The sequence below is a fragment of the Alosa pseudoharengus genome, unplaced genomic scaffold, assembly GCF_046254945.1.
Source record: "Alosa pseudoharengus isolate Yale_2024_CS ecotype anadromous, Long Island Sound unplaced genomic scaffold, YU_APseudo_1.1 YU_APseudo_1.1_scf_13, whole genome shotgun sequence".
In the NCBI taxonomy this organism is placed as follows: Eukaryota; Metazoa; Chordata; class Actinopteri; order Clupeiformes; family Clupeidae; genus Alosa; species Alosa pseudoharengus.
The window spans coordinates 37343261-37363446 of record NW_027468598.1 but is presented as its reverse complement, the minus strand read 5'-3'; the positions used below and the strand labels follow the sequence as shown (position 1 = coordinate 37363446).

General features: G+C 42.8%; 3 protein-coding genes across 7 annotated transcripts in view; 2 read left to right on the top strand and 1 right to left on the bottom strand.

The window, feature by feature from the left end:
• Positions 1 to 14448, top strand: part of LOC143122160 (uncharacterized) — an 85559-nt gene extending 71111 nt beyond the window's left edge. For all 3 annotated transcript variants that reach the window (XM_076282991.1, XM_076282992.1, XM_076282990.1), the window contains one exon: positions 13200 to 14448. In XM_076282991.1, the coding sequence (XP_076139106.1) occupies positions 13200 to 13492 (293 nt within the window). In that variant the 3' untranslated portion in view covers positions 13493 to 14448. The remainder of the gene's footprint in view (positions 1 to 13199) is intronic.
• A 1371-nt stretch (positions 14449 to 15819) lies between these two features.
• On the bottom strand, positions 15820 to 19508 carry rnf228 (ring finger protein 228). The gene has a single exon (XM_076282999.1). It carries the CDS (start codon positions 18430 to 18432, stop codon positions 17593 to 17595), a length of 840 nt encoding a protein of 279 aa, XP_076139114.1. The 5' UTR covers positions 18433 to 19508; the 3' UTR covers positions 15820 to 17592.
• A 133-nt stretch (positions 19509 to 19641) lies between these two features.
• sgpp2 (sphingosine-1-phosphate phosphatase 2) overlaps positions 19642 to 20186 on the top strand; it is a 6711-nt gene continuing 6166 nt past the window's right edge. For 2 of the 3 annotated variants that reach the window (XM_076282997.1, XM_076282998.1), the window contains exon 1: positions 19642 to 20008. In XM_076282997.1, coding sequence (XP_076139112.1) covers positions 19748 to 20008 — 261 coding nt within the window. In that variant the 5' untranslated portion in view covers positions 19642 to 19747. The remainder of the gene's footprint in view (positions 20009 to 20186) is intronic. The other variant, XM_076282995.1, reaches the window with a different exon arrangement.

Genomic DNA, 20186 nt, shown 5'->3' with positions numbered 1-20186 from the left:
ATGTCTTTCAAACCCCTAACATTTAAAGAACCAAATGAAATTTTAACATTCACCATGAATAGTAACACTAACAGACAAACCAACAATTAGACAAAACTTGTCAATCAACCCACTCACTAGCTAAGTAGCCTAAACGGTAACTTTTCATAAGAGCTCCATCCCTTTAAAATGTCCACTGTTCAACATATTGTTGTTAAGCACATTAGCATTCACCTTTTGAGTTCATCCGACTTCCTCCAACCGCTTTCCATCAATATATCCATGGGGCCCTCGGAAGAAGGCTCGTTTACCCTCACGCCGAGCTTGTTCAATTCGGGGCCAAAGCCTTTCTCTCTCTTCCCAATCCTCTCGTGGAAGCACTTCAGCAAAACGAATGCCATATTCCTTGCAGACCGCCGCATCTTTGCTCAGACGCCAAATCTCTTCTTTCACTCGCCTTTGGGTAAATAGAACTATGACGTGCCTGTTCTTCTTTTCTATCCTTTGCCCCAGCCTGTGCACAACATCCACAGCATCCTCCAACTTAGCCTCCATACATGGGGCGATAGCGCCAAGGATTTGGATAATTTGAGCTCTGATATCTTCACCTGGCTGCTCTTTCAATCCCTTGATCCTTAAACACCATCTCATTCTGTATCGCTCCTGTTCTCTCACCCGCTCCCTGAGATCGCTGTTGTCTTTGCAAAGTTGTTCATTGCGTCTTTCCAGCTTCCTAACTTTCTCTTTGCATTCTTCCATCTCTTCTGCATTAAACTGTACAGCCTTAGCTAGGTTAGCAAGCGTAATGCTATTTTGCTTTGACTGCATAGTCAAATCAGCCAGCTGTTCATCTACTCTTTTTTCAAGTTTCAGTATCGCCTCCAGTATTGTGGTGTTAGATACCTCAGTGGTCTCACAATCATCTAAGGATTTGGATTTTTTCTCTGCAGGTTTCAAATTCTTACTTGGCGTTGAAGGTGTGGAGTCCTCTCCGCGCTCCCTCTTACTTTGCACAGTTACCTCCATGGCATAGCCATGCTCAAACACATGGCTACTATCTTTTCTTTCCCCATTCGACATAGATCCTAGTTTTTTGGGGTCAGTTTTTGGCTTGACGCTTTTGTTTAATTTTTGTGCAATCATTTTGACAATATTTAGTGGATTTTCACAGATAATAAACTAAATGGGATGATAGAGAAGAGCTCTGTAAAAAAGCAACTGCTCAGTCCGCCATCTTGCGCGCCCCCCAGACGGGCTCTGGTACTACCAGAGCCCGTCTACGGAGAGCCTTGCCACTCCGTATTTAGTCCCATTGTACCGAATTTTGGTTGCAGTTCCACCAGAGTTCCACTGGGGGCGATCGCCATGAGTGCAGAATGAATGGGAGTCAATGGAGCTAGAGGGCTAAATTTGCCTATTTCACCTGATTGTCGTTGACAAATCTCAGATTTGATTGTAGTTTGTATAACTTCAACATGGGTTATAGGTCAAAAGTTGAATGAACGAGTACTTATGTCCTTTTGATTTCTTACAGGTTGGGTCGTTGTTGCCCATAACACGCTAGCATTGTGCTAATGAATGACGTCATTGACACGTTTGAAAGGCTTTTTAGAACAATTAAGTGACTTTAAAAAATATAATACTCAACCAAGTGCATTTTCTTTGCCTCCCCTTTCGAAAACAATATTCAAATTACTTGGAAAAAAATTATATCCCGAGAAAAGTGGATTTTGAGGGGTACAGCTCCATAGACCTCCATGCATTCTGCACTCGTGGACGAGCGCCCTCATGTGGAACCACAGAAGGAACTGCAACCAGTTCAGAACAGTTTAGAAACCGGAAGTTTTCCGAGAGTGGCAGTTCTCCCCTTATTAGACATTCTCTGGTACTACATACTCGCCGCTCCCAACCGGTAGCGCGAAAATGTGACATCAAAATTGCGTCATTTCCTCTGACGCACAAGAAATTTCAGCCTCACACAGGCAGGTCGTGCACAGGAGATTTTTTTTCAGATGCATGTGACAAGCAGGATGAGCTTGAAGCCAAGATCAGGGACCATGCGTGCCTCTATACAGACATGAACCACGTTCAGGCATTTCATATAGCCTAGCCCACATCTTAAATAAACATGATGTTTGAATAGTCAGTTTGAGAAGAAAGGGAAATTAACCTGGCTAGGTTACCAGCAAGAGTTTGTGATTTTTAAATAGTTTGCTGGATATGTTAATGAAGCTACCAGAGGGAGATGTAACACAGGGAATTGTATATGCTCCTATAGACACCAAGAGTTTGTGGGGCACTAACCTTGTTTTGAGATAAATGCCTTTTATTCGCGATCTCTTGGATAAGTACTTCATTACCCACAATCCTGCACAATCCCACAGTGATGACTCTGATTGGTGGAAAGTACGTTATGGTCTAGTTTGAAACTTTCTCAGCGGAAAAATATAGACAAAGATGACATAGTTTTTTACTGCCTATGGCGAAAATCTTAATGTGATTAAAAACTTTCTTGACGAATATTGGTACTTGTATCAACAAGGATTGGGGTTTATACATCACAAGAACTTAGTCAGGGCCAATACACTATCAAATAGACCACTGTAAATGTTAGTTTAAACAACTTTTCAGGTAGGCTAGCACTAGCCGACAGGCTAACCTTTAGCATTTCCGACATTGTATGTCATTACATAATGCAGCTAACATTAGCCTACATGCTGCAACACAGGTATGAAATATATTATGTTTTAGTAAGTGTCCAAAGGGGTGAAAGCCACTTTAAATCGGGTCACATTATTGACTGTTGTGTGTCCGAGAGTCAGTTTGTGGGTTTTGTAAGGGTCAGCAGCATGAGGGACAAGACCTACAAAGTTGTGGTGAGTTAAGCAGGGAGGTTGGTAACGTTAATGCTGCTAGCAGTGCTAGTTAACATTAGCTAGGCTACTGTAGCCTTCATATCAATCATTAACCTAGGAATACTTCGTGCATTTAATGAACATTTTGTATAATAATTCACGGCAAATTAATAAACTGAATATGGTGGTCCAAGAGCAGTCCATGCATCAGCCCGACTGAGCAGTGATGACAGCATAGGATGAGTCAGGTAACATTACGAAGCACTGCCGTTAACGTTAACCGCTTTCACACACACGATATAAAATACACGATGATAAATATAAAATTCAATATCAAAACACTATTATTTACACGATTACTCCTGAAATAACTGCTATTAACTGCACATTCCCTGTATAAAAATCACTGTTTGGAGGAAAGGGTTTGCGCGCTGTCGCCGGTTTTGAAATGATTTCGTGCTGATTCGTGCATTGGTTATATATTATTCAGTGAGGCGCGGTGGTTTATGGGATGATTAGTTCCTTCGCTCGGAAATGAAAATATGTACACAGTCTTGTACCTTTGACTTTTTTTGGATTTTCTCTTCGTTTTTTCACTCGAAATTATATGTTGTATGCTTATGAGTTATGCCGTAGCTGGTTAGCCTAAGACATCCTGTAAAACTCTTTAGATACGGATTTTTCCAAACGTCAATGGGACAAATGAATGGGAATCTTACATCCGGCACCTAACCGCGTTTTGGCTGTGGGCGGGACTGTGCAGCTCTATTATTCAGTGAGGCTTGGTGGTTTATGGGATGTGTAGTTCCTTCGCTCAGAAATGAAAATATGTACACAGTCTTGTACCTTTGACTTTTTTTGGATTTTCTTTTCGTTTTTTCACTCGAAATGATATGTTGTATGCTTATGAGTTATGCCGTAGCTGGTTAGCCTAAGACATGCTGTAAAACTCTTTAGATACGGATTTTTCCAAACGTCAATGGGACAAATGAATGGAAATCTTACATCCGGCACCTAACCGCGTTTTGGCTGTGGGCGGGACTGTGCAGCTCTATTGGGTAGGACTGTAGCCTACACTGGTTGCTGTGGCACAGTCTTGAGTGACCGAATTCGTTTTTCTTTGTCATATGAATGCTGTCATTTTGTTAACATTACTGTTAAGGAGATGCTGTAGGCAAAGTCTATATTTCAACCTCGTTAGTAGGGCTGCACAATTAATCGAATTTTAATCACGATCACGATTTTGGCTTCCCACGATCAAATTTGCGTGATCGAGCGATATTTCAAATGTGTGCTCTACCCATAGAACCAACCTGGCAACCCATAATAATAATAATAATAAAATGTATTTATATAGCACTTTTCAAGCACAAAGCACAAAGTGCTCTACAGACAAACAAACAAACAAAACAAAGCAAAAAACAAAACAATAGTAATGATAACAACAAAATAATAATAATAGTAAAAATAATAATAATAATAAAAATGATAAAATAGTAAACTACCAAACTACAAACACAAACTTAACTAAATATATATTTTAAAAAAAGAAAATAGAAAAGGTATACAGTATAGTACCCAAGACAAAATAAACAAACAGAAATGATAATAATGATAATAAATTAGCAGAGACATGAGTGGAATCATTCACTATTTAAGGAAAGCAATTTTATATAAGTGGGTCTTTAGACTAGATTTGAAAACAGCCACAGATGGTGCAGATTTGATGTTATAAGGGAGGCTGTTCCAAAGCTTGGGTGCTCTAACTGCAAATGATCGGTCACCCCTAGTTGACAGTTTACTTTCTGGAACAACTAAAAGTCCCAGGCTGGAGGATCTGAGGGGCCGAGCTGGACAGTAGGGGGTTAATAAATCTGTTAAATAGTCAGGTGCCAAACCATGTAATGCTTTATAGGTAATAAGGAGGATTTTAAAATCAATCCTAAAACTCACTGGCAACCAGTGAAGATTGGCCAGAACTGGGGTGATGTGTTCCCTAAATTTAGACCTTGTCAAAAGTCTGGCTGCTGAATTCTGAACAGTTTGTAAACGAGAGATGGAATGACGATTTAAACAGGTGAATAAGGCATTGCAGTAATCAAGTCTAGATGAGACAAATGCATGTATAATTCTCTCTGTGTCCTTTAAAGAAAGCATTGATCTGATTTTGGAAATGTTTCTCAGTTGATAATAACAGGACTGCACAAGGAGTTTTACATGTTGGTCAAATTTTAAATCTGTATCAAATAAAACCCCTAAGTTTCTAGAAGTAGTCTTGTTATTTGAGGCTAAATTTCCAAGAAAAGTCTTAGCTTGATTATAGACTTTGTCAGGGCCAATGAAAAGGACTTCTGTTTTGTCAGAGTTAAGCTGTAGGAAATTCTGAGACATCCAGTCTTTCACATCAGCTATGCAATCCTGCAGTACAGTTAGCTTGTTAAGCATGTTTGGTTTGACTGAGAGGTACAGCTGTGTGTCATCAGCATAGCAGTGAAATGATATGTTATGGCGGCGAATTATGTGGCCTAGAGGTAACATATACAGGGAAAACAATATTGGTCCTAAAATTGAACCTTGGGGAACACCGCAAGTAATAGCTGAGGTAGAGGAAGTACAATTACCTATTGAAACAAAAAATGTCCTGTTGGACAAATAGGATATGAACCAGTCCAAAGCAGGACCCGTTATGCCAACCCATTCTCTTAGTCTTCTAATTAAAATAGCATGATCAATGGTATCAAAAGCAGCGGTGAGATCCAGCAGCACCAAAACAGAGTGCTCACCAGAATCAGCTGCCATTAGTAGATCATTGGTTACCCTGATAAGAGCAGTTTCAGTGCTATGCATAGGACGAAAACCTGACTGAAATTTCTCCAGGATGCTATTGCCCTTTAACACTTCAGAAAGTTGCATCAAGACCACCTTTTCCAGAATTTTGGAGATAAAGGGCAATTTAGAGATTGGACGAAAGTTTTTTAGAATGGAAGGATCAAGGCCAGGTTTTTTTAGGAGGGGCTGGACACTGGCTGTCTTGAAAAGGTCAGGGACACACCCTGAGGAAAGAGAATTATTTAAGATTGATAGCAGACTAGGGCCTATAGCACTAAACACTTTTTTGAGAAGAGTGGCTGGTAAAATGTCTAAAGGACTAGATGATGGATTCATTGCTGCAACAATGTCAGTGAGAGTCTGTATAGAGATAGGTCTAAAACAACTCAGGTTATTAGGGAGAACGTTAGAATTATTAGTATAGAACGCTCCGCTACAAAACAAATCAAGCGCTCCTTAAACCTGTCTGACCATGTGCCTGCATGCAGCCTACCAATGACAGCTGTTCCCTGCACTGCTCAGCCTCATGCACTGTGGACTAGTGACATTATGTTAACTATTAGTAGGCTAGTTAGACTATACAATAAACGACGATCAAATATCAAATGTGTGGCACAGCAGAAGGCCAAGAGCTTGTCCCTCGAAGCGGATCATCCATTGTTCGAAAATATTTCGGATTTCAGGAAAGTTAAGTTAACCAAAAATATAAGCAAAGCAGGGCTCTCAACTCATACCGTGAAACACATCACATGACGTAAACCACACATGCCTTTTTTATCACGTTAACTTTTAGTCCTTGTTTGCTTCCTCCGATAGCCTATACTGTAATAAGAGTTGAGCTAACGACGGGATCCGTGAATTTTATTCATATATTTTATAAGCTACATGTGCAGCCTACAATGCATATGCGTTTCAAGACACAGCCTACTTAAAACGAGTGAACAATAATGAAAATGTAGCCTACACGTCAGTGTTTTACATATCTATGACTAGTGACTAAATGACTAATGACTAAACCAGGGGTGTCCAAACCGCGGCCAGCCATGCACTTTAATCCGGCCCGCCGTATTAGTTTATCATAGGCCGCTCGCTATTTTTTTCCAGCGATAGACGACGTTGTGGTTAACTTTAGGCTACTGCAAACTGCTTTACACTCTTCTTAGAGAACGTTTACAATGTCAATGTCAAAACAGCTTGTCACATCGAGATATATAGTATCTCCATTGCAGCAGATCTAACTACGTTATGCTAGTCCATTTAATTGGGGACGTATTTGAGCGTGGGAGAGAGGGCGATGGCAACAGTAGTTCCCAATACTGGCCATTTATAAACTGTGAGAGGGCACAGCCATAGGGCACAGCACTAGCCATAGGCTATATTTGAGTGGAGCTGGCAGAGTCTTAAAGTGACAGTGCACCATTTATAAATTAATTCAACAGCATCAAATTAACAGTATTTCTTTAGAAATTAACAAAATTATTTTGTCATTTAAATAATACAAAACATTATTATTATTATTATTATTATTATTATTATTATTTGTGTGTGGCCCGCTGGCCAATTTTCAAAACCCAATGTGGCCCTTCAGTCAAAAAGTTTGGACATCCCTGGACTAATGATTACAGTAAACTCATGAACACGAAGCAGAGCTTAAGTGGCTAATGGGGAGCGTTGGGAGGATTCCCGGTGGGCGTTTTCCCAAATATTAACAAAGTAGCACGCACAAAGAAGTTGTTTGGAAGTTTGGAAGTCGCAGTCAAATCTATATTTGCAGTAATTTAGGGGAGTAAATGTGAGGGGAAGAATTTGGGTGAGCCAGATAGCAAGTCCAATATGTTTAGGGAAAAAATATTTTTGTCAATAAAATTTATTAATAATCGTGATAAATAATCGTGATCTCAATATTGATCAAAATAATCGTGATTATCATTTTGGTCATAATCGTGCAGCACTACTCGTTAGTGTAGTAAAAAAAATCAGAACTATTCACAAGGTTTCTGGGCAGCATATTTATGTTCTGTTAGCAAGCGAACTTCTCATGACTACCGACAAAGTAGCCTACTGCCAGCTGACGAAGCTCTTATTTTAAAACATTACTGAGAGACAGACACTGTACAATCAAGAAATCTTGCCACTGAATCCAAAACTATGTTTAACATTATGTACAAGGCTTAGGCTACAATGGACTATCATGTTGCAGGGGCTGCTAAAAACACAGAGAAACGCACTGAAAACTCGGCCAATCACAGCCCTTGCTGTCGAATGCGCCGTCTGGTTCGACCGTGGAACTCCACAGCGGACTATGCTGCCCCCAAGCGGCTGCAGTTGTACTTACATTTCACCATAAACCATGATCGCGAATGAAGTGTCAATTTTTAACTGGGACCCACTGTACATGGATTTCTATGCAACGTCATGAAAACATGTGTGCGCAACTAAGAGGCAGAAAGCACCATAGAACAGCATAGAGCAGTGCTCTCCTTGAATAGAATAAAATGAGTTGTTATGCTGAAAACTGCTCCAATTCACGATGGTTAGAGAATGTTCAATATGTTCAATATCCCTAACGGAATGCATGTCTTCACCAAAAATGACAAAATACAATGTTATATTAATAAAGAAAATGAACGGCAAACTCTGAAATATAGTCTGAAATGAAATGTTATATCATTAAGACAACAGGGGTATACAAAAAATTCCGATTGTAGCTTACAGCAGCCGACTATTTAGGTTAAGTTTATAACGTTGTGGACGGCCACCAAGCGTCTTCTGCCCCATGGCTGCGCGCGCATCTAGTTTTTGGTAAACGAGAAACCTGTGTATAATTACAGAAATAAATGTATAATTTTCTACATAAAAAATATAAAATATTATGTAACTCTTTCACCAGTCACTATAGATAGCCTATATAAAATGATTAAAATGTGCTATTGTCTAACTACTATCCATGATTAAAATGTGCTACTGTGCAACTTGATCTAACTATGCTGTGTAGCCTACATAATCAGATTTTAATATGTACAGATATGTAGGCTATATTTAACATTTAACATTTATTTTCTATTTAGTCTGTTATGAAATCATGCATTGACCCATCTAAGCACAGCTCAGTTTTAAGAAACTTAAATAGCCTACATGCATGCTTAGCATTTTGTGAAAAGAAAACATTAAGACTACATTGACAAACTCTTAACCGTGAGCTGCCTGTATATTCTCTGATTCTAATAATTACAGATATCTAGGCGATGTAAGCACAGCTCAGTTTTAGGAAAAGCCGAAAGACCATGTTGAATTTTGCTACAATTTATTTCAAAACCGGATTACTCTGGAACAACTAACTATACACCGGAATGCATTACACCTTTGTGTTCGGTAAGGTCTGCTGTTTATTGTGATATAGGCCTATGGTTTGTCATGTGTTGCGTGAAGAGTGTGTAGGCCTACGATATTCCACAGAGACGAATGGATGTGGGGATGGCGCAGAGAATAATTATTAAATCTCTTGAAGTTATTTTTCTCGCAAACTGTTTTTCACAGCAAATAGTGGCTAGCTAGCACCGTTTAAAAGCTGAGAAAAGGCTCTTTCATGTGACATGATAAGTAGCCTACTTCTCGAGCAGTTCAACAGAGAAGAATGGGTGAATTTGGACGCACTTCATATGCCTTGTAGTGCGCCATGCTGCGCAGGAGACTGCGGCTCACTGGTAGTTATTATAGGTAACTTCAAATCAGCGCGATTTACCCTTATAGGCTACTGCACATTACAAGATCTGTACGAGATGATCCGCAGCACTGAAGTGAGAAATGATTTAACTCAGGAGCTAGCCACTATTTGCTGGACTAGGCTATCGAAGTTGTGTGGAAAATCCTCCTAAAAGACGGATAGACAGCCAATCTGAACACTTGTGCACCAACCAGCGGAATATTCCACATTGCCAGCCTTCGCTGGGCCTAGCAAAAAAGCTACTTAAGCTATATCGCGGCGGTCACTCATCTAAACTCTTAAGTAGCCCAGTCTGTAACCTCATACGCTGCGCATTAGGGCTGGGACAACGCGTCGACGTAATCGATGACGTCGACGCAAAAAATACGTCGACGCAAAATATGAGCGTCGATTCGTCAAGCATAACGTGTGCTGCAAAATATTTTTAATTTTACATCTTCAGTGTTTTCCATACGTTGACTAATCTGTGGCTGGGCACCACGAAATCAAAACCGGCCACCACACATTGATGTTCTATGTTGTAGGGCTGCTATTTAAATTAAAGATAAGATAAAATAATTTAATTGAGCTGCACTTTTTACTCACACAGCCTTTCCTCGCCCCGCCCGCTCTCTCTCGTAACGAGCCCGCTGCTCCTCCTCTGCATGTGCATTTAACAAAATATTCAGGATTGTTGTTGCCACATAGAAGCACTGCATAGAACACAGTGGGCTAAATTGCTATTAAATCCGCTTAGCATCGTGACCATGCTGCACAAATTTGTTCAAAACCACTGCATTAAAGTTAAAGTAAACTCTGCTAGGTCTTATCACAACATAGTAGCCTAAATTGAGGAGACTAAACGAGGTTAAGCTACAGTGTGCAATCAAGCAGTTGCCCTATCTCAAAGCTAACATTAGAATACTGTTTGGATGTCAAGTTTAGCATGCTTACTTGCAGCTGCTTGTATTACTCATGCAGGGCTCATTTTATTGACTCTGTTTGCAAAATCCCGATGCAAATGGAGAAGTGTTTTCCAAGACTCAAAAGTGCTTGTCCAAAGGAGAAGTACGAACTGTTATTTGAACAAACTACGTCATGAATTGCATCCACACATCAGCAGCCTTTTAACTGTGTTAATGTTAATTGCAAGGATTCCCACACGAACGTCTTAAAATGACAGGCACTCAATTGGACATACACTAGCCTACTGAACTTTATTGAATGCTACCTCTGACTAAGAATGCATTACTTTGCACTTGTACTTGCACTTCAGTCTTTTATTTTGGAATCTTAAGAGCAATAAACATATATTGCAATGTTAAAGAATACATGTTTTTTCATTCAGATATGTAGGCCTAAATAAACATGTATAAGTTGCTATTAATGAATTAATGGGGAGATAATCGATAATCGAATCGAAATCGAATCGGACTGAAAAAATGAATCGTTAGATTAATCGATGCATCGAAAAAATAATCGCTAGATTAATCGTTTAAAAAAGAATCGTTTATCCCAGCCCTACTGCGCATCCCACGTTATTAGGCTAGACTACGGCAGCGGAAAGAAATTGTTTATTTTAACACGGTGGAGAAGGACGCATTTGGCGCTGTGTTTGTAACACGTCATCCTTCATAAAACCAAAATATTTCCATATAACAGACGTGCTTTTCCTTTTAGTCACCAATCCCTCTTCACCCAAGTGTAGCCTACCTCGCTCAACTCACTATCTTCAGCCATCACGACTTAGCTCCCGCCTCAACACCTAAAACACCACACACCTAAACTGGTAGGGGATCAACGGGCTTCTCGGGGAGCATGACAGCATCGGTTTGGTAAAATATGTTGACATTCAAAAATGTAGAAAATGTATCAAAATGTATAGAAAATTAAGTAATCTTGGCAGTATGTCTATCGCAAGCATTGATATCGCGATAACAATAGATTTTAGATATATCGTATATATATATATAATCTCTTTCCAACTTAGGAAATTACACAAACTCATCTCTCAGCACCAGCCAGCTAGCTACAGTGTTTCCTCTAGGATTTTTTTAAGCAGTGGGGGCAGGCCTGTCCGAACCCCCCCCCCCCCCCCGTCCCACGGAACTGACAACTGACACTTCGCTGCAACACAAACAGTTATATATGTATTCACCTCTATTCACACACAATGAGGCATTATTTTCAGTTGTGATTGAGCTGTATATTTGAAGAATCTACAACAGGTCTGCACAATGAATTTTCAAAGGCAATTGCGACTATTGGGGGGCCGCCACTATCAAATCAACATAGAGGAAACACTGAGCTAAAAATTCCCTCGGGATGAATACAGTATCTATCTATCTACTGTATCTAGCTGCACACACCTTGGAAACTAGATGGTAATGATGGTAGTTGTGAATAGCAGCAACTGAAGTCTGAAGTATCATCACAGAGGGTAGTTTTTACTGCCATTGAGGCCAATGCCAATTCAGGAGAATATTGCAACTAGTGTCGCGACCAGCACGCGCGAGTATAAATGGTTACGGCGCTCCCGTGACGTCACATTGTCGCGCTACCGGTCGGGCGTGGCGAGTATGTGGGACGCTTAACACAGCTGAAAGGCTGCTGATGTGTGGATGCAATTCATAACGGTTTCTACCTAGTTTAAATAAAGGTTCGTACTTCTCCTTGGGTCTTTTTTTGAGTCTTGGAAAACACTTTTCCATTTACATCGGGATTTTGCAAACATTCAGTGTCAGAGTCAATCAATTGAGCCCTGCATGAGTAACGAAATTGACAAGCAGCTGTAAGTAAGCATGCTAAATTCAACATCCAAACAGTATTCTAACGTTAGCTTTGAGATACTGCTTGATTGCATAGCTTAACTTAGTTTAGTTTCCTCAATGTAGGTCTACTATGTGATAAGACATTAAAGGAACCGTATGTAAGAAATGTATTTCAAATAATCATAAAATGGCCCTGATATGTCACTAGACATTAAGAAATCATGTTCATTTCAAATACTTATATCACTGACAACAGTAGTCTGGCCAGGATATTGCCATTTAAAAAGTGAAGTTGCAGCCCTCAACTGATGTTGTTGTGTTTTGTCATGTCATGTTGTGTTTTGGCCTGATGCGCCACCCTCTACCTATCTACTAATCACAAAGTCAGAAGTGTTTCGGCATCTGGGTTGGCAACCTCGAGTCAGGGGGGAGGGGGAGGGGATATACCGCTCTACAGTAATTTGAAAGTTATTGCAGTACCAGTGTTGGCCACAATCTTACACATGGTTCCTTTAATGCAGCAGTTTTGAAAAAAATTGCGCAGCATGGTCACGATGCTAAGCGGATTTAATAGCAATTTAGCCCGTCTTCTATGCAATGCTTCTATGTGGCAACAACAATCCTTCAACAATCGTGAATGCAGAGGAGGGGCAGCGGGCTCGTTACGAGAGAGAGAGCGGGGCGGGGCAAGGAAAGGCTACGTGCGTAAAGCGCAACTCAATGAAAGGATTTTATCTTATCTTTAATTTAAATAGTACAACATAGAACATTAATGTGTGGTGGCCGGTTTTGATTTCGTGGCGCCCCGCCACAGATTAATCAATGTATGGGAAACACTGCACACACACACACACACACACACACACACACACACACATACACACACACACACACTAGCTAACTGCAACCGATAACAACATAACATCAATTGTTTGAGTATATGTGTGTGTGTGTGTGTGTGTGTGTGTGTAATAGACTTCAGGTCCTCAGCTCTCAGCACACACAGTCCATCTGGAGAGCCACAATCACACCTATTCTGATTACTGATGTTTTGTCCTCCAGCGTCTGCACCTTCAAGGCATCCCAGTCCAGGGCAGGATTTCTTCTCCAATCACAAGGCAGCTCTGGAGACTCGTCTTCCTGTCCTCGCCTCCATCCTGATTCCGCTCCAGCAGAGGCGGGTTCTTAGTGACCTGGAGCGGGAGCAGGTGGAGAGCAAATCCACCAGCGTGGAACGGAACCATGTTCTGCTCACCATGATACAGAGGAAAGGTGCCACAGGCCAACGGGTGTTCTACGAGGTTCTAAAGGAGGTCGATCTCAATCTGGTGAACGACCTGGAAGGAACCACCTGAGTCTTACCAAGGACAGAATCTCTTTTGTCTTTTCTCAGAGCACACAGCCTTTAAAGGTTGTATCAGCGATTTCAGCCCAAACATAAATGATCACATTCATCTAATCTTTCCTACCGATCCGCTAGCTGCCTGCCCCATAAGCAGGCCGTCAAAAAAACGTGTCTCTGTAGGCAGCCTAGGCTCCGAGATCTGTACACAAAAACAATTGCTACCAACAAGGGTTGTCAACCCACTCAAAGGCAAAATAAAGTGTTTCAACCAATAACCGACGAGATGCGCGTTTAGGAGCGTTTTAATTGTACGGGAGAGAGGGGGGGGGGGGGGAGTAGCGAGCTAGCTCTCTGTTTTGTTTGAACATCAACAGAAGTGACGTATCCCTGCTATCACTGATACAACGTTTAAGGATCTCCTCTCATCTCAGAGATCCAGCCAAATACTGCTCCCATTCACAATAGATCTTCTAGCATCTCTGCAGGTGCTCTGCCAAATACTGCTCCCATTCACCATAAATATTGTAGCATCTCTGCAGGTGCTCTGCCAAATACTGCTTCTCTTTTCCAGAGATCTTGGAGTTTCTGTGAAGTTGTGCATGAACCAGAGGTGTGTTAAAATTTAGCTATCAGTGGCGAGCATGTTTGAGCGATGTTTTAAACATTCCATTGTAGCGGTGAGCTCTCGTCCAGACCCACTGAACGTTTTAGTTTAAACATTCCATTGTAACGGTGAGCTAATGTCCAGCTCCACTGTATGTTTGTGGAAAACTCCCTCCTCAGACTGCTTGCAAGTGTTTACAAATGTTCGCCAAAAAGTCAAGAAATACAGAAACAAGAGAGCAGAACCCTTTGCCCTGACGAAGGCATCTGCACCTGGAGGCCCAAACATGTTGGCAACATATGATTTTAAGAGTTCTACGATGAACTAACCTAGCATATTAATTAAAGCTATTTTAATATGAAGAGGAGTGCCTTGGTTCGACCAGTTATTTGAAAGCTACATGTTGTCTTTTCTACCCTAGAGCATCTTCATTATTGTTAAACCTGGTGATTGTGTGTGTGTGTGTGTGTGACTGTAATAGTGATTGTAAATGTGATGGTGTGTGTGTGTGACCGTAGTAGCCTGGTGATTGTGTGTGTGTGTGTGAGTGTGTGTGACTTTACTCTAGGGTTTCAGTTAAAGCAGTGTTATTTACACTTTACTCTAGGGTCTGAGTTAAAGCAGTGATGTTTAAAGCAGTGTTGTTTACACTTTACTCTAGGGTCTGAGTTAAAGCAGTGTTGTTTAAAGCAGTGTTGTTTACACTTTACTCTTGGGTCTGAGTTAAAGCAGTGTTGTTTACACTCAGAGGTCGTCAAATGGCGGACCGCGCAAGTCCTAACCATCAGTCCCTTCTCAGCATGTTCTCCTCTTCACCACTAGATGGCAGCAGCACTTTGTCCTGGACTCAGACTGAATAGTTTGGAGGGGGAAGTGAAATGGAACTACTCATAATGACTAATGCCATTGTATGTGTATGCTAACAACAAGTAGACAATAATAGAACTGAAACTCAGATAGGGTGTACAATATATATTCCATGACTGAAGCACTCTGCAAACAGCACATTAGCAGATACTGTTTCTGTGGGTAAACTCTACCTGTGCACGATGGTAACTAGCCTACAGCAATTTGTAATAAATATCAAACACATAGATTTGCTGAAGATCACTAAGGGCTGTATTTTGGGTCACCAGCGCATGGCGTAAAGTTCGTTATTCACCGGCGCGAAGTTGAATTCGTTATTTTGCACCTTTATTTTTTAAGCATTGCGCCCAGGGGTGTGGCAATTAACAACCTAGGGAGGGACCTGGCGCATTGTCTAAAAATCGCTATCATACACCACCTAAACCTGGTCAGAAGTCAATGGCGAGTTGTTCATATGCTATTTTAAGAGCGCATGTCAACAGTCATATTGGCAGGTGCACGCACCATCCTTCTATCATTCATGAACGCACACCAGCGCACGTCCATGCAAAGCATTACAAATTGCACGATTACAATGGTAAACATAATTAGAATAAAGATATTACGAAATACTGTACATCTCATGATGAGTAGTTATTCACCATCATTTGCAAATGGGTAATGACGGTTAAAAGTGATTAGGGGAGAGGCGAGAGACAGGTATGGAGCACAGCTGAAGACGCACTGTCACGAGATATAAGCAACTCCTGCAGGATAAATGTTGTTTTATTCAGTCATTTGAGCAACATTAGGGTAAGTGTTGCTTTTTCCAGCCTATGTTTTCGATGGTAACCCATTGTCAGTCAATAGTGAAAGTAACTGCATATAACTGTCTTGTCGTTGACTGACTCCTTGGTGAAGTTAGTTTCACTTTGCCAATGAATTCAAATAATAGACGAGTGCAAATGCGTGAAGGCTATGCTAGGTTTTAGTAAAGCATGGTTTAAGAATGACTATTCCATACGGTCTCGCAAGCAGCCTCCTTCAAATGCGCCGTTGAATGCCAAAATACCGATGCATTTATTTGACATATTGCGCGTTGCGCCGTTAAAGGGAATGACAGATGTCATTCTCATTGGTTTAAAATGATGTTACGCCCCAAACACACCCATATGACTGATTAAAAGACCTAGGAACACCTTGTTACGCTCCACTTTTGAGAACGAAACCCCTCCCAATGTGAACTGGACATCCTACTAAATTTGAATAGACTTTTGACGAGTGAAGATGCACTTTAGAATGTCATGATAGGGCCCTAAATCCCAGCAGTGACTGGTGGCACCCAAGACAAAACACCAGACTACGACATCGTTACGTAAATGTGAGTTTAAATTCTTCAGAGCAGAGGTAAGCAAAACTCCATCTTTATGTAAATGTGAGTTTATATTCTTCAGAACAGAGGTAAGCAAAACTCCATCTTTATGTAAATGTGAGTTTATATTCTTCAGAGCAGAGGTAAGCAGACTCTGACAGATGTGCTGGTCAGTATTGATCCTAGAGTGGTCCTAACAGAAAATGTCTACATGGGATGTTATTTCAAAAGTAACAAGTCCTGTAGATATAAAGTTTATTCCTTGAAGTAACCAAATAACATAATAACAAATAACATGGTGGTCATATGACTTAGGCGGTCGGGCTACATTTAGTTTTAATTAAGTGTGTGTGTGCGTGCTAGTGCACATAAGAGATGCCATTTTAAATGTGAAGAGATCATATTATGGAGATACGGCCTATCTGTCCCATACTTTATTGTGCATGTTAACAATACACAGGTTCAATTCACTCCAGTTAGTTAGGACTTCACAGAGTGATTCACCAGTTAGTTAGTTAGTTAGTTAGTTAGGACTTCACAGGGTGAGATTCACCAGTTAGTTAGGACTTCACATGGTGAGAGAGTGAGAGACTGAGGAGTTTCCTAAGCTGTGAGTTTTATTGAGTTACATTTGTAGAATATTCCACATTAGAAAACAGACACTCTGGGTTTGTAGTGAGACAAAGCCCTGGAGTCCTGTGGGCCAGAGTCCAGCTGTATTGGTGCCCAGGTGGCACTAGAGTCCAGCTGTGTTGGTGCCCAGGTGGCATTAGAGTCCAGCTGTATTGGGGTCCAGGTGGCATTGTCTGTCTGTCAGTGAGGTTCATCCAAACTCCAGCTGGCCAAACACACTGATTAGAACACACTCAAACAGACCAATCAGAACACCCAAACACACCAATCAGAACACCCAAACACCAATCAGAACACCCAAACACCAATCAGAACACCCAAACAGGAGGAACTCAAGGGCTTAAAGGGAAAGACAGTCAGGTGGAAGTGTCATATAACGGAATAAATAATTTGCTATTGAATACGTTTGTGATTATATTATAATTGTGGATATAAACAGAGGACACAACATGAATGTTTACTGTGAGTTCAAGTGCATAGTAGAGAGACGTCAGTGTCCACACACACACACACATGGAATCTCCTCTGATGTGAGCTGACTGATAGGCCTACTCTTTAGGAGGACATTTTTAAAACAGGAGGATAGAGTAGAGAGGACTGTACATGTCTGTCACTCTCCTCTCTCTCTCTCACACACACACACACACACACACAGTCAGGCGTTCCTCCTGCTGGTGTGGCTTGTGGCGGATGAACGGCCCGTCTCGTGCTCCGGTCTGTATTTTAACCAACAGATGAGCCACGTGACGACCACCGAGACCATGGCGAGGATGCTCGCGACTGAGAGGCAAATCGGTCCAGCGGGCGAGGGTGGCCCGCCGTGACTGTGCACGAGAATTAGGCCCATGAATAGGAGCACGAGCATGGACAGGAATGAGAAGATGACGCAAACACAGCCGGTCGTGAGTGCGAGCCGCTTGCAGTCGTTACAACAGTCCTCTCCGCCATAACGGCGACTCACTGATGAAACGGAGTCCCGCGAAAGGGTGGTGGCTGCCGAGACGGTACTGGTTGGCGTGACCGTTGCCTGACTCGCACTGGCTGTCGTTACTGTTGCAGACGTTGCACCGGATGCGTCCTCGCGCCTGAGGGCGATGAGAGCTGGGTGCAGTGGAGGGGGGCTCGCGGGAAGCGCGTCCTGCGGCAGTGGGTCTGAGTCGATATAAAAGGGAAAGTCCTCCGTAACCTTTGTGTTATTGGGTAAATTCTGAATCCGATAGTCTGGCACGGGAGTCCGGTGTCTGCATAGTGGACACGAGATCCGCCAGGGTCTCTCCTCCCGCAGGTGCAGCGCGTGGAGGCACTCCTGACAGAAAGTGTGCAAGCACTCCAGGATCTTGGGCGCGCGGCGATCGAGGTCGAAGTAGTTGTAGCATATCTTGCATTCGTACTCCTCATACGGTAACGGGAAAGCTAACACCGAGCCCGGGGACGGAGGAGGAACCGGCCTGCTCACCGTTCCTGCTACATCCGCCTCTGCCATAGCATCTCGCATCACTCACATCCTCACGAGGAAAACAATAGAGGCAGACCGCAGCTGGGAGTGACGGGAGAGATTAAACCCCACGGGCCCTCAGCACCCCCTACGGCCTTCACGAGTCGCCTTTGGCGATGAAACAGAGCCGAGCAGCAGTCGGTGACTGTAACATTCTCCCAAATAATCCCCCGTGACGTGAAAACGCCCGGCTGGCAGCAATAGCACAGCTCTCCGGCTCAATTGCCTAACGCGCCTTTATGTTATTCTCCAGCAGACAGAGGCAGTGATGTAATCCCGGTGATGTCTGGCTGCCGAACGGGAAGTAGCGCGAGCTCTCCGCCGCCTGTCTGTATCTTCTGGCGGAGCGAGGTGAAGCGGAAAACGTCACAGCCCAGCCCGGTTCTCTCTCCGGTGTTCCATCCGACACAAAGACGTCAGAAACCAGCCCGGTTCTCCATCTGACGCCAGAGGCTTCCGGAAGACGTAGAGGGGAGGGGATCACATGCGCGATGCAATCACACACACACACACACACACACACACACTATATACACACACAGACGGTGTGTCTGAGACCAGACAAAGAGCCCAGGCAATGAAATCTAAGCGGCCTGGACGGCACGAGCCACAGAAACGCAGGTGAATATGAAGAGGCCGCGTGCGTGCCTGCCTACTTGCTTCCAGGCTCCTCGCGCCTTTTCAGCTGTGCCACGCCACAGATTGATATCCTGCTGTAGCCTAATTGTGAAGAGCAGTAGATCAGTCTTTTGAAGCGTAAGAAGTCAGTACATTTGTCACAAGCTCCAAAACACACAAAATATACATTCAAAATGTACAAGCATATAAACAAGCCGTGTTCGCCCATATGTGCCACGACATGCCGCATCATGAGTCTTTCTAGTGTGTGTGTGTGTGTGTGCAGAGACATTCAGTGGTCATCTCTGTCTGCGTGTATGTGTGCAGAGACATGGACACACACAAACCCCTGGTTGGGTGCGCCCTCCTGCCGCACCCAACCACCCCCGTCCTGTGAACACCTGGGCAGGTAAATGTTTGAACTTGGACTGGCGGTCCCAGAGGTTGCTTCCTTTCCGCAGTTTCTGAACTAATCTCTTATGGGCGTGTTTATGACACCTGCGTGTGCATCAGAGCGCGCTCACCTAAAGCTCACGTCATGGTTGCTGGCCAACTTCGCGCATTGGTAAATCAGTGCAGGTAATTCTCTCTCACACACACACAAGCCTGTGCACTCGACACACATCACCTCGGCAGGGCGTACGCGCAAACAGGTGCGGAAGCGCTCGCGCCAGACTCTCCGTTGTCAGTGGGGACTATGCGGGGACTTATTACGCACCTGCACAGCTCGGAGCTCGTGGCTCGTTTCCAAAGGGCATGTGGTCTTTACCCAGCCACGAGGGCCGAGGATAAGTCTGTCCACGGTCATTCTGTGGACGGCCACCCGGTCCCAAACGGAAATGCCAGTGGTCACAGACACCGAGCTGAGGCAGGCACCGGGAAGCTAAACGGGAGCACGAGAGCGCAGGACAGCAACTCAAACTACAAGTGCTCTGTCAGCAGCGGAGACGCGAAAGAAGTAAGTTTGTGTTTCTTTTTATTATTGTTATTAATATTAGGGAGAAAAATTAAAGTTGAACTGGTTACGAATGAATGTAATGTGTCATTGGCATTTCCACGCACGCACGCAGTGTCAATGTCGGGCCGTCGGGCACACACTCTCCCGACTGGCTTTTCTTGTTTCACGAGTAGTTGTC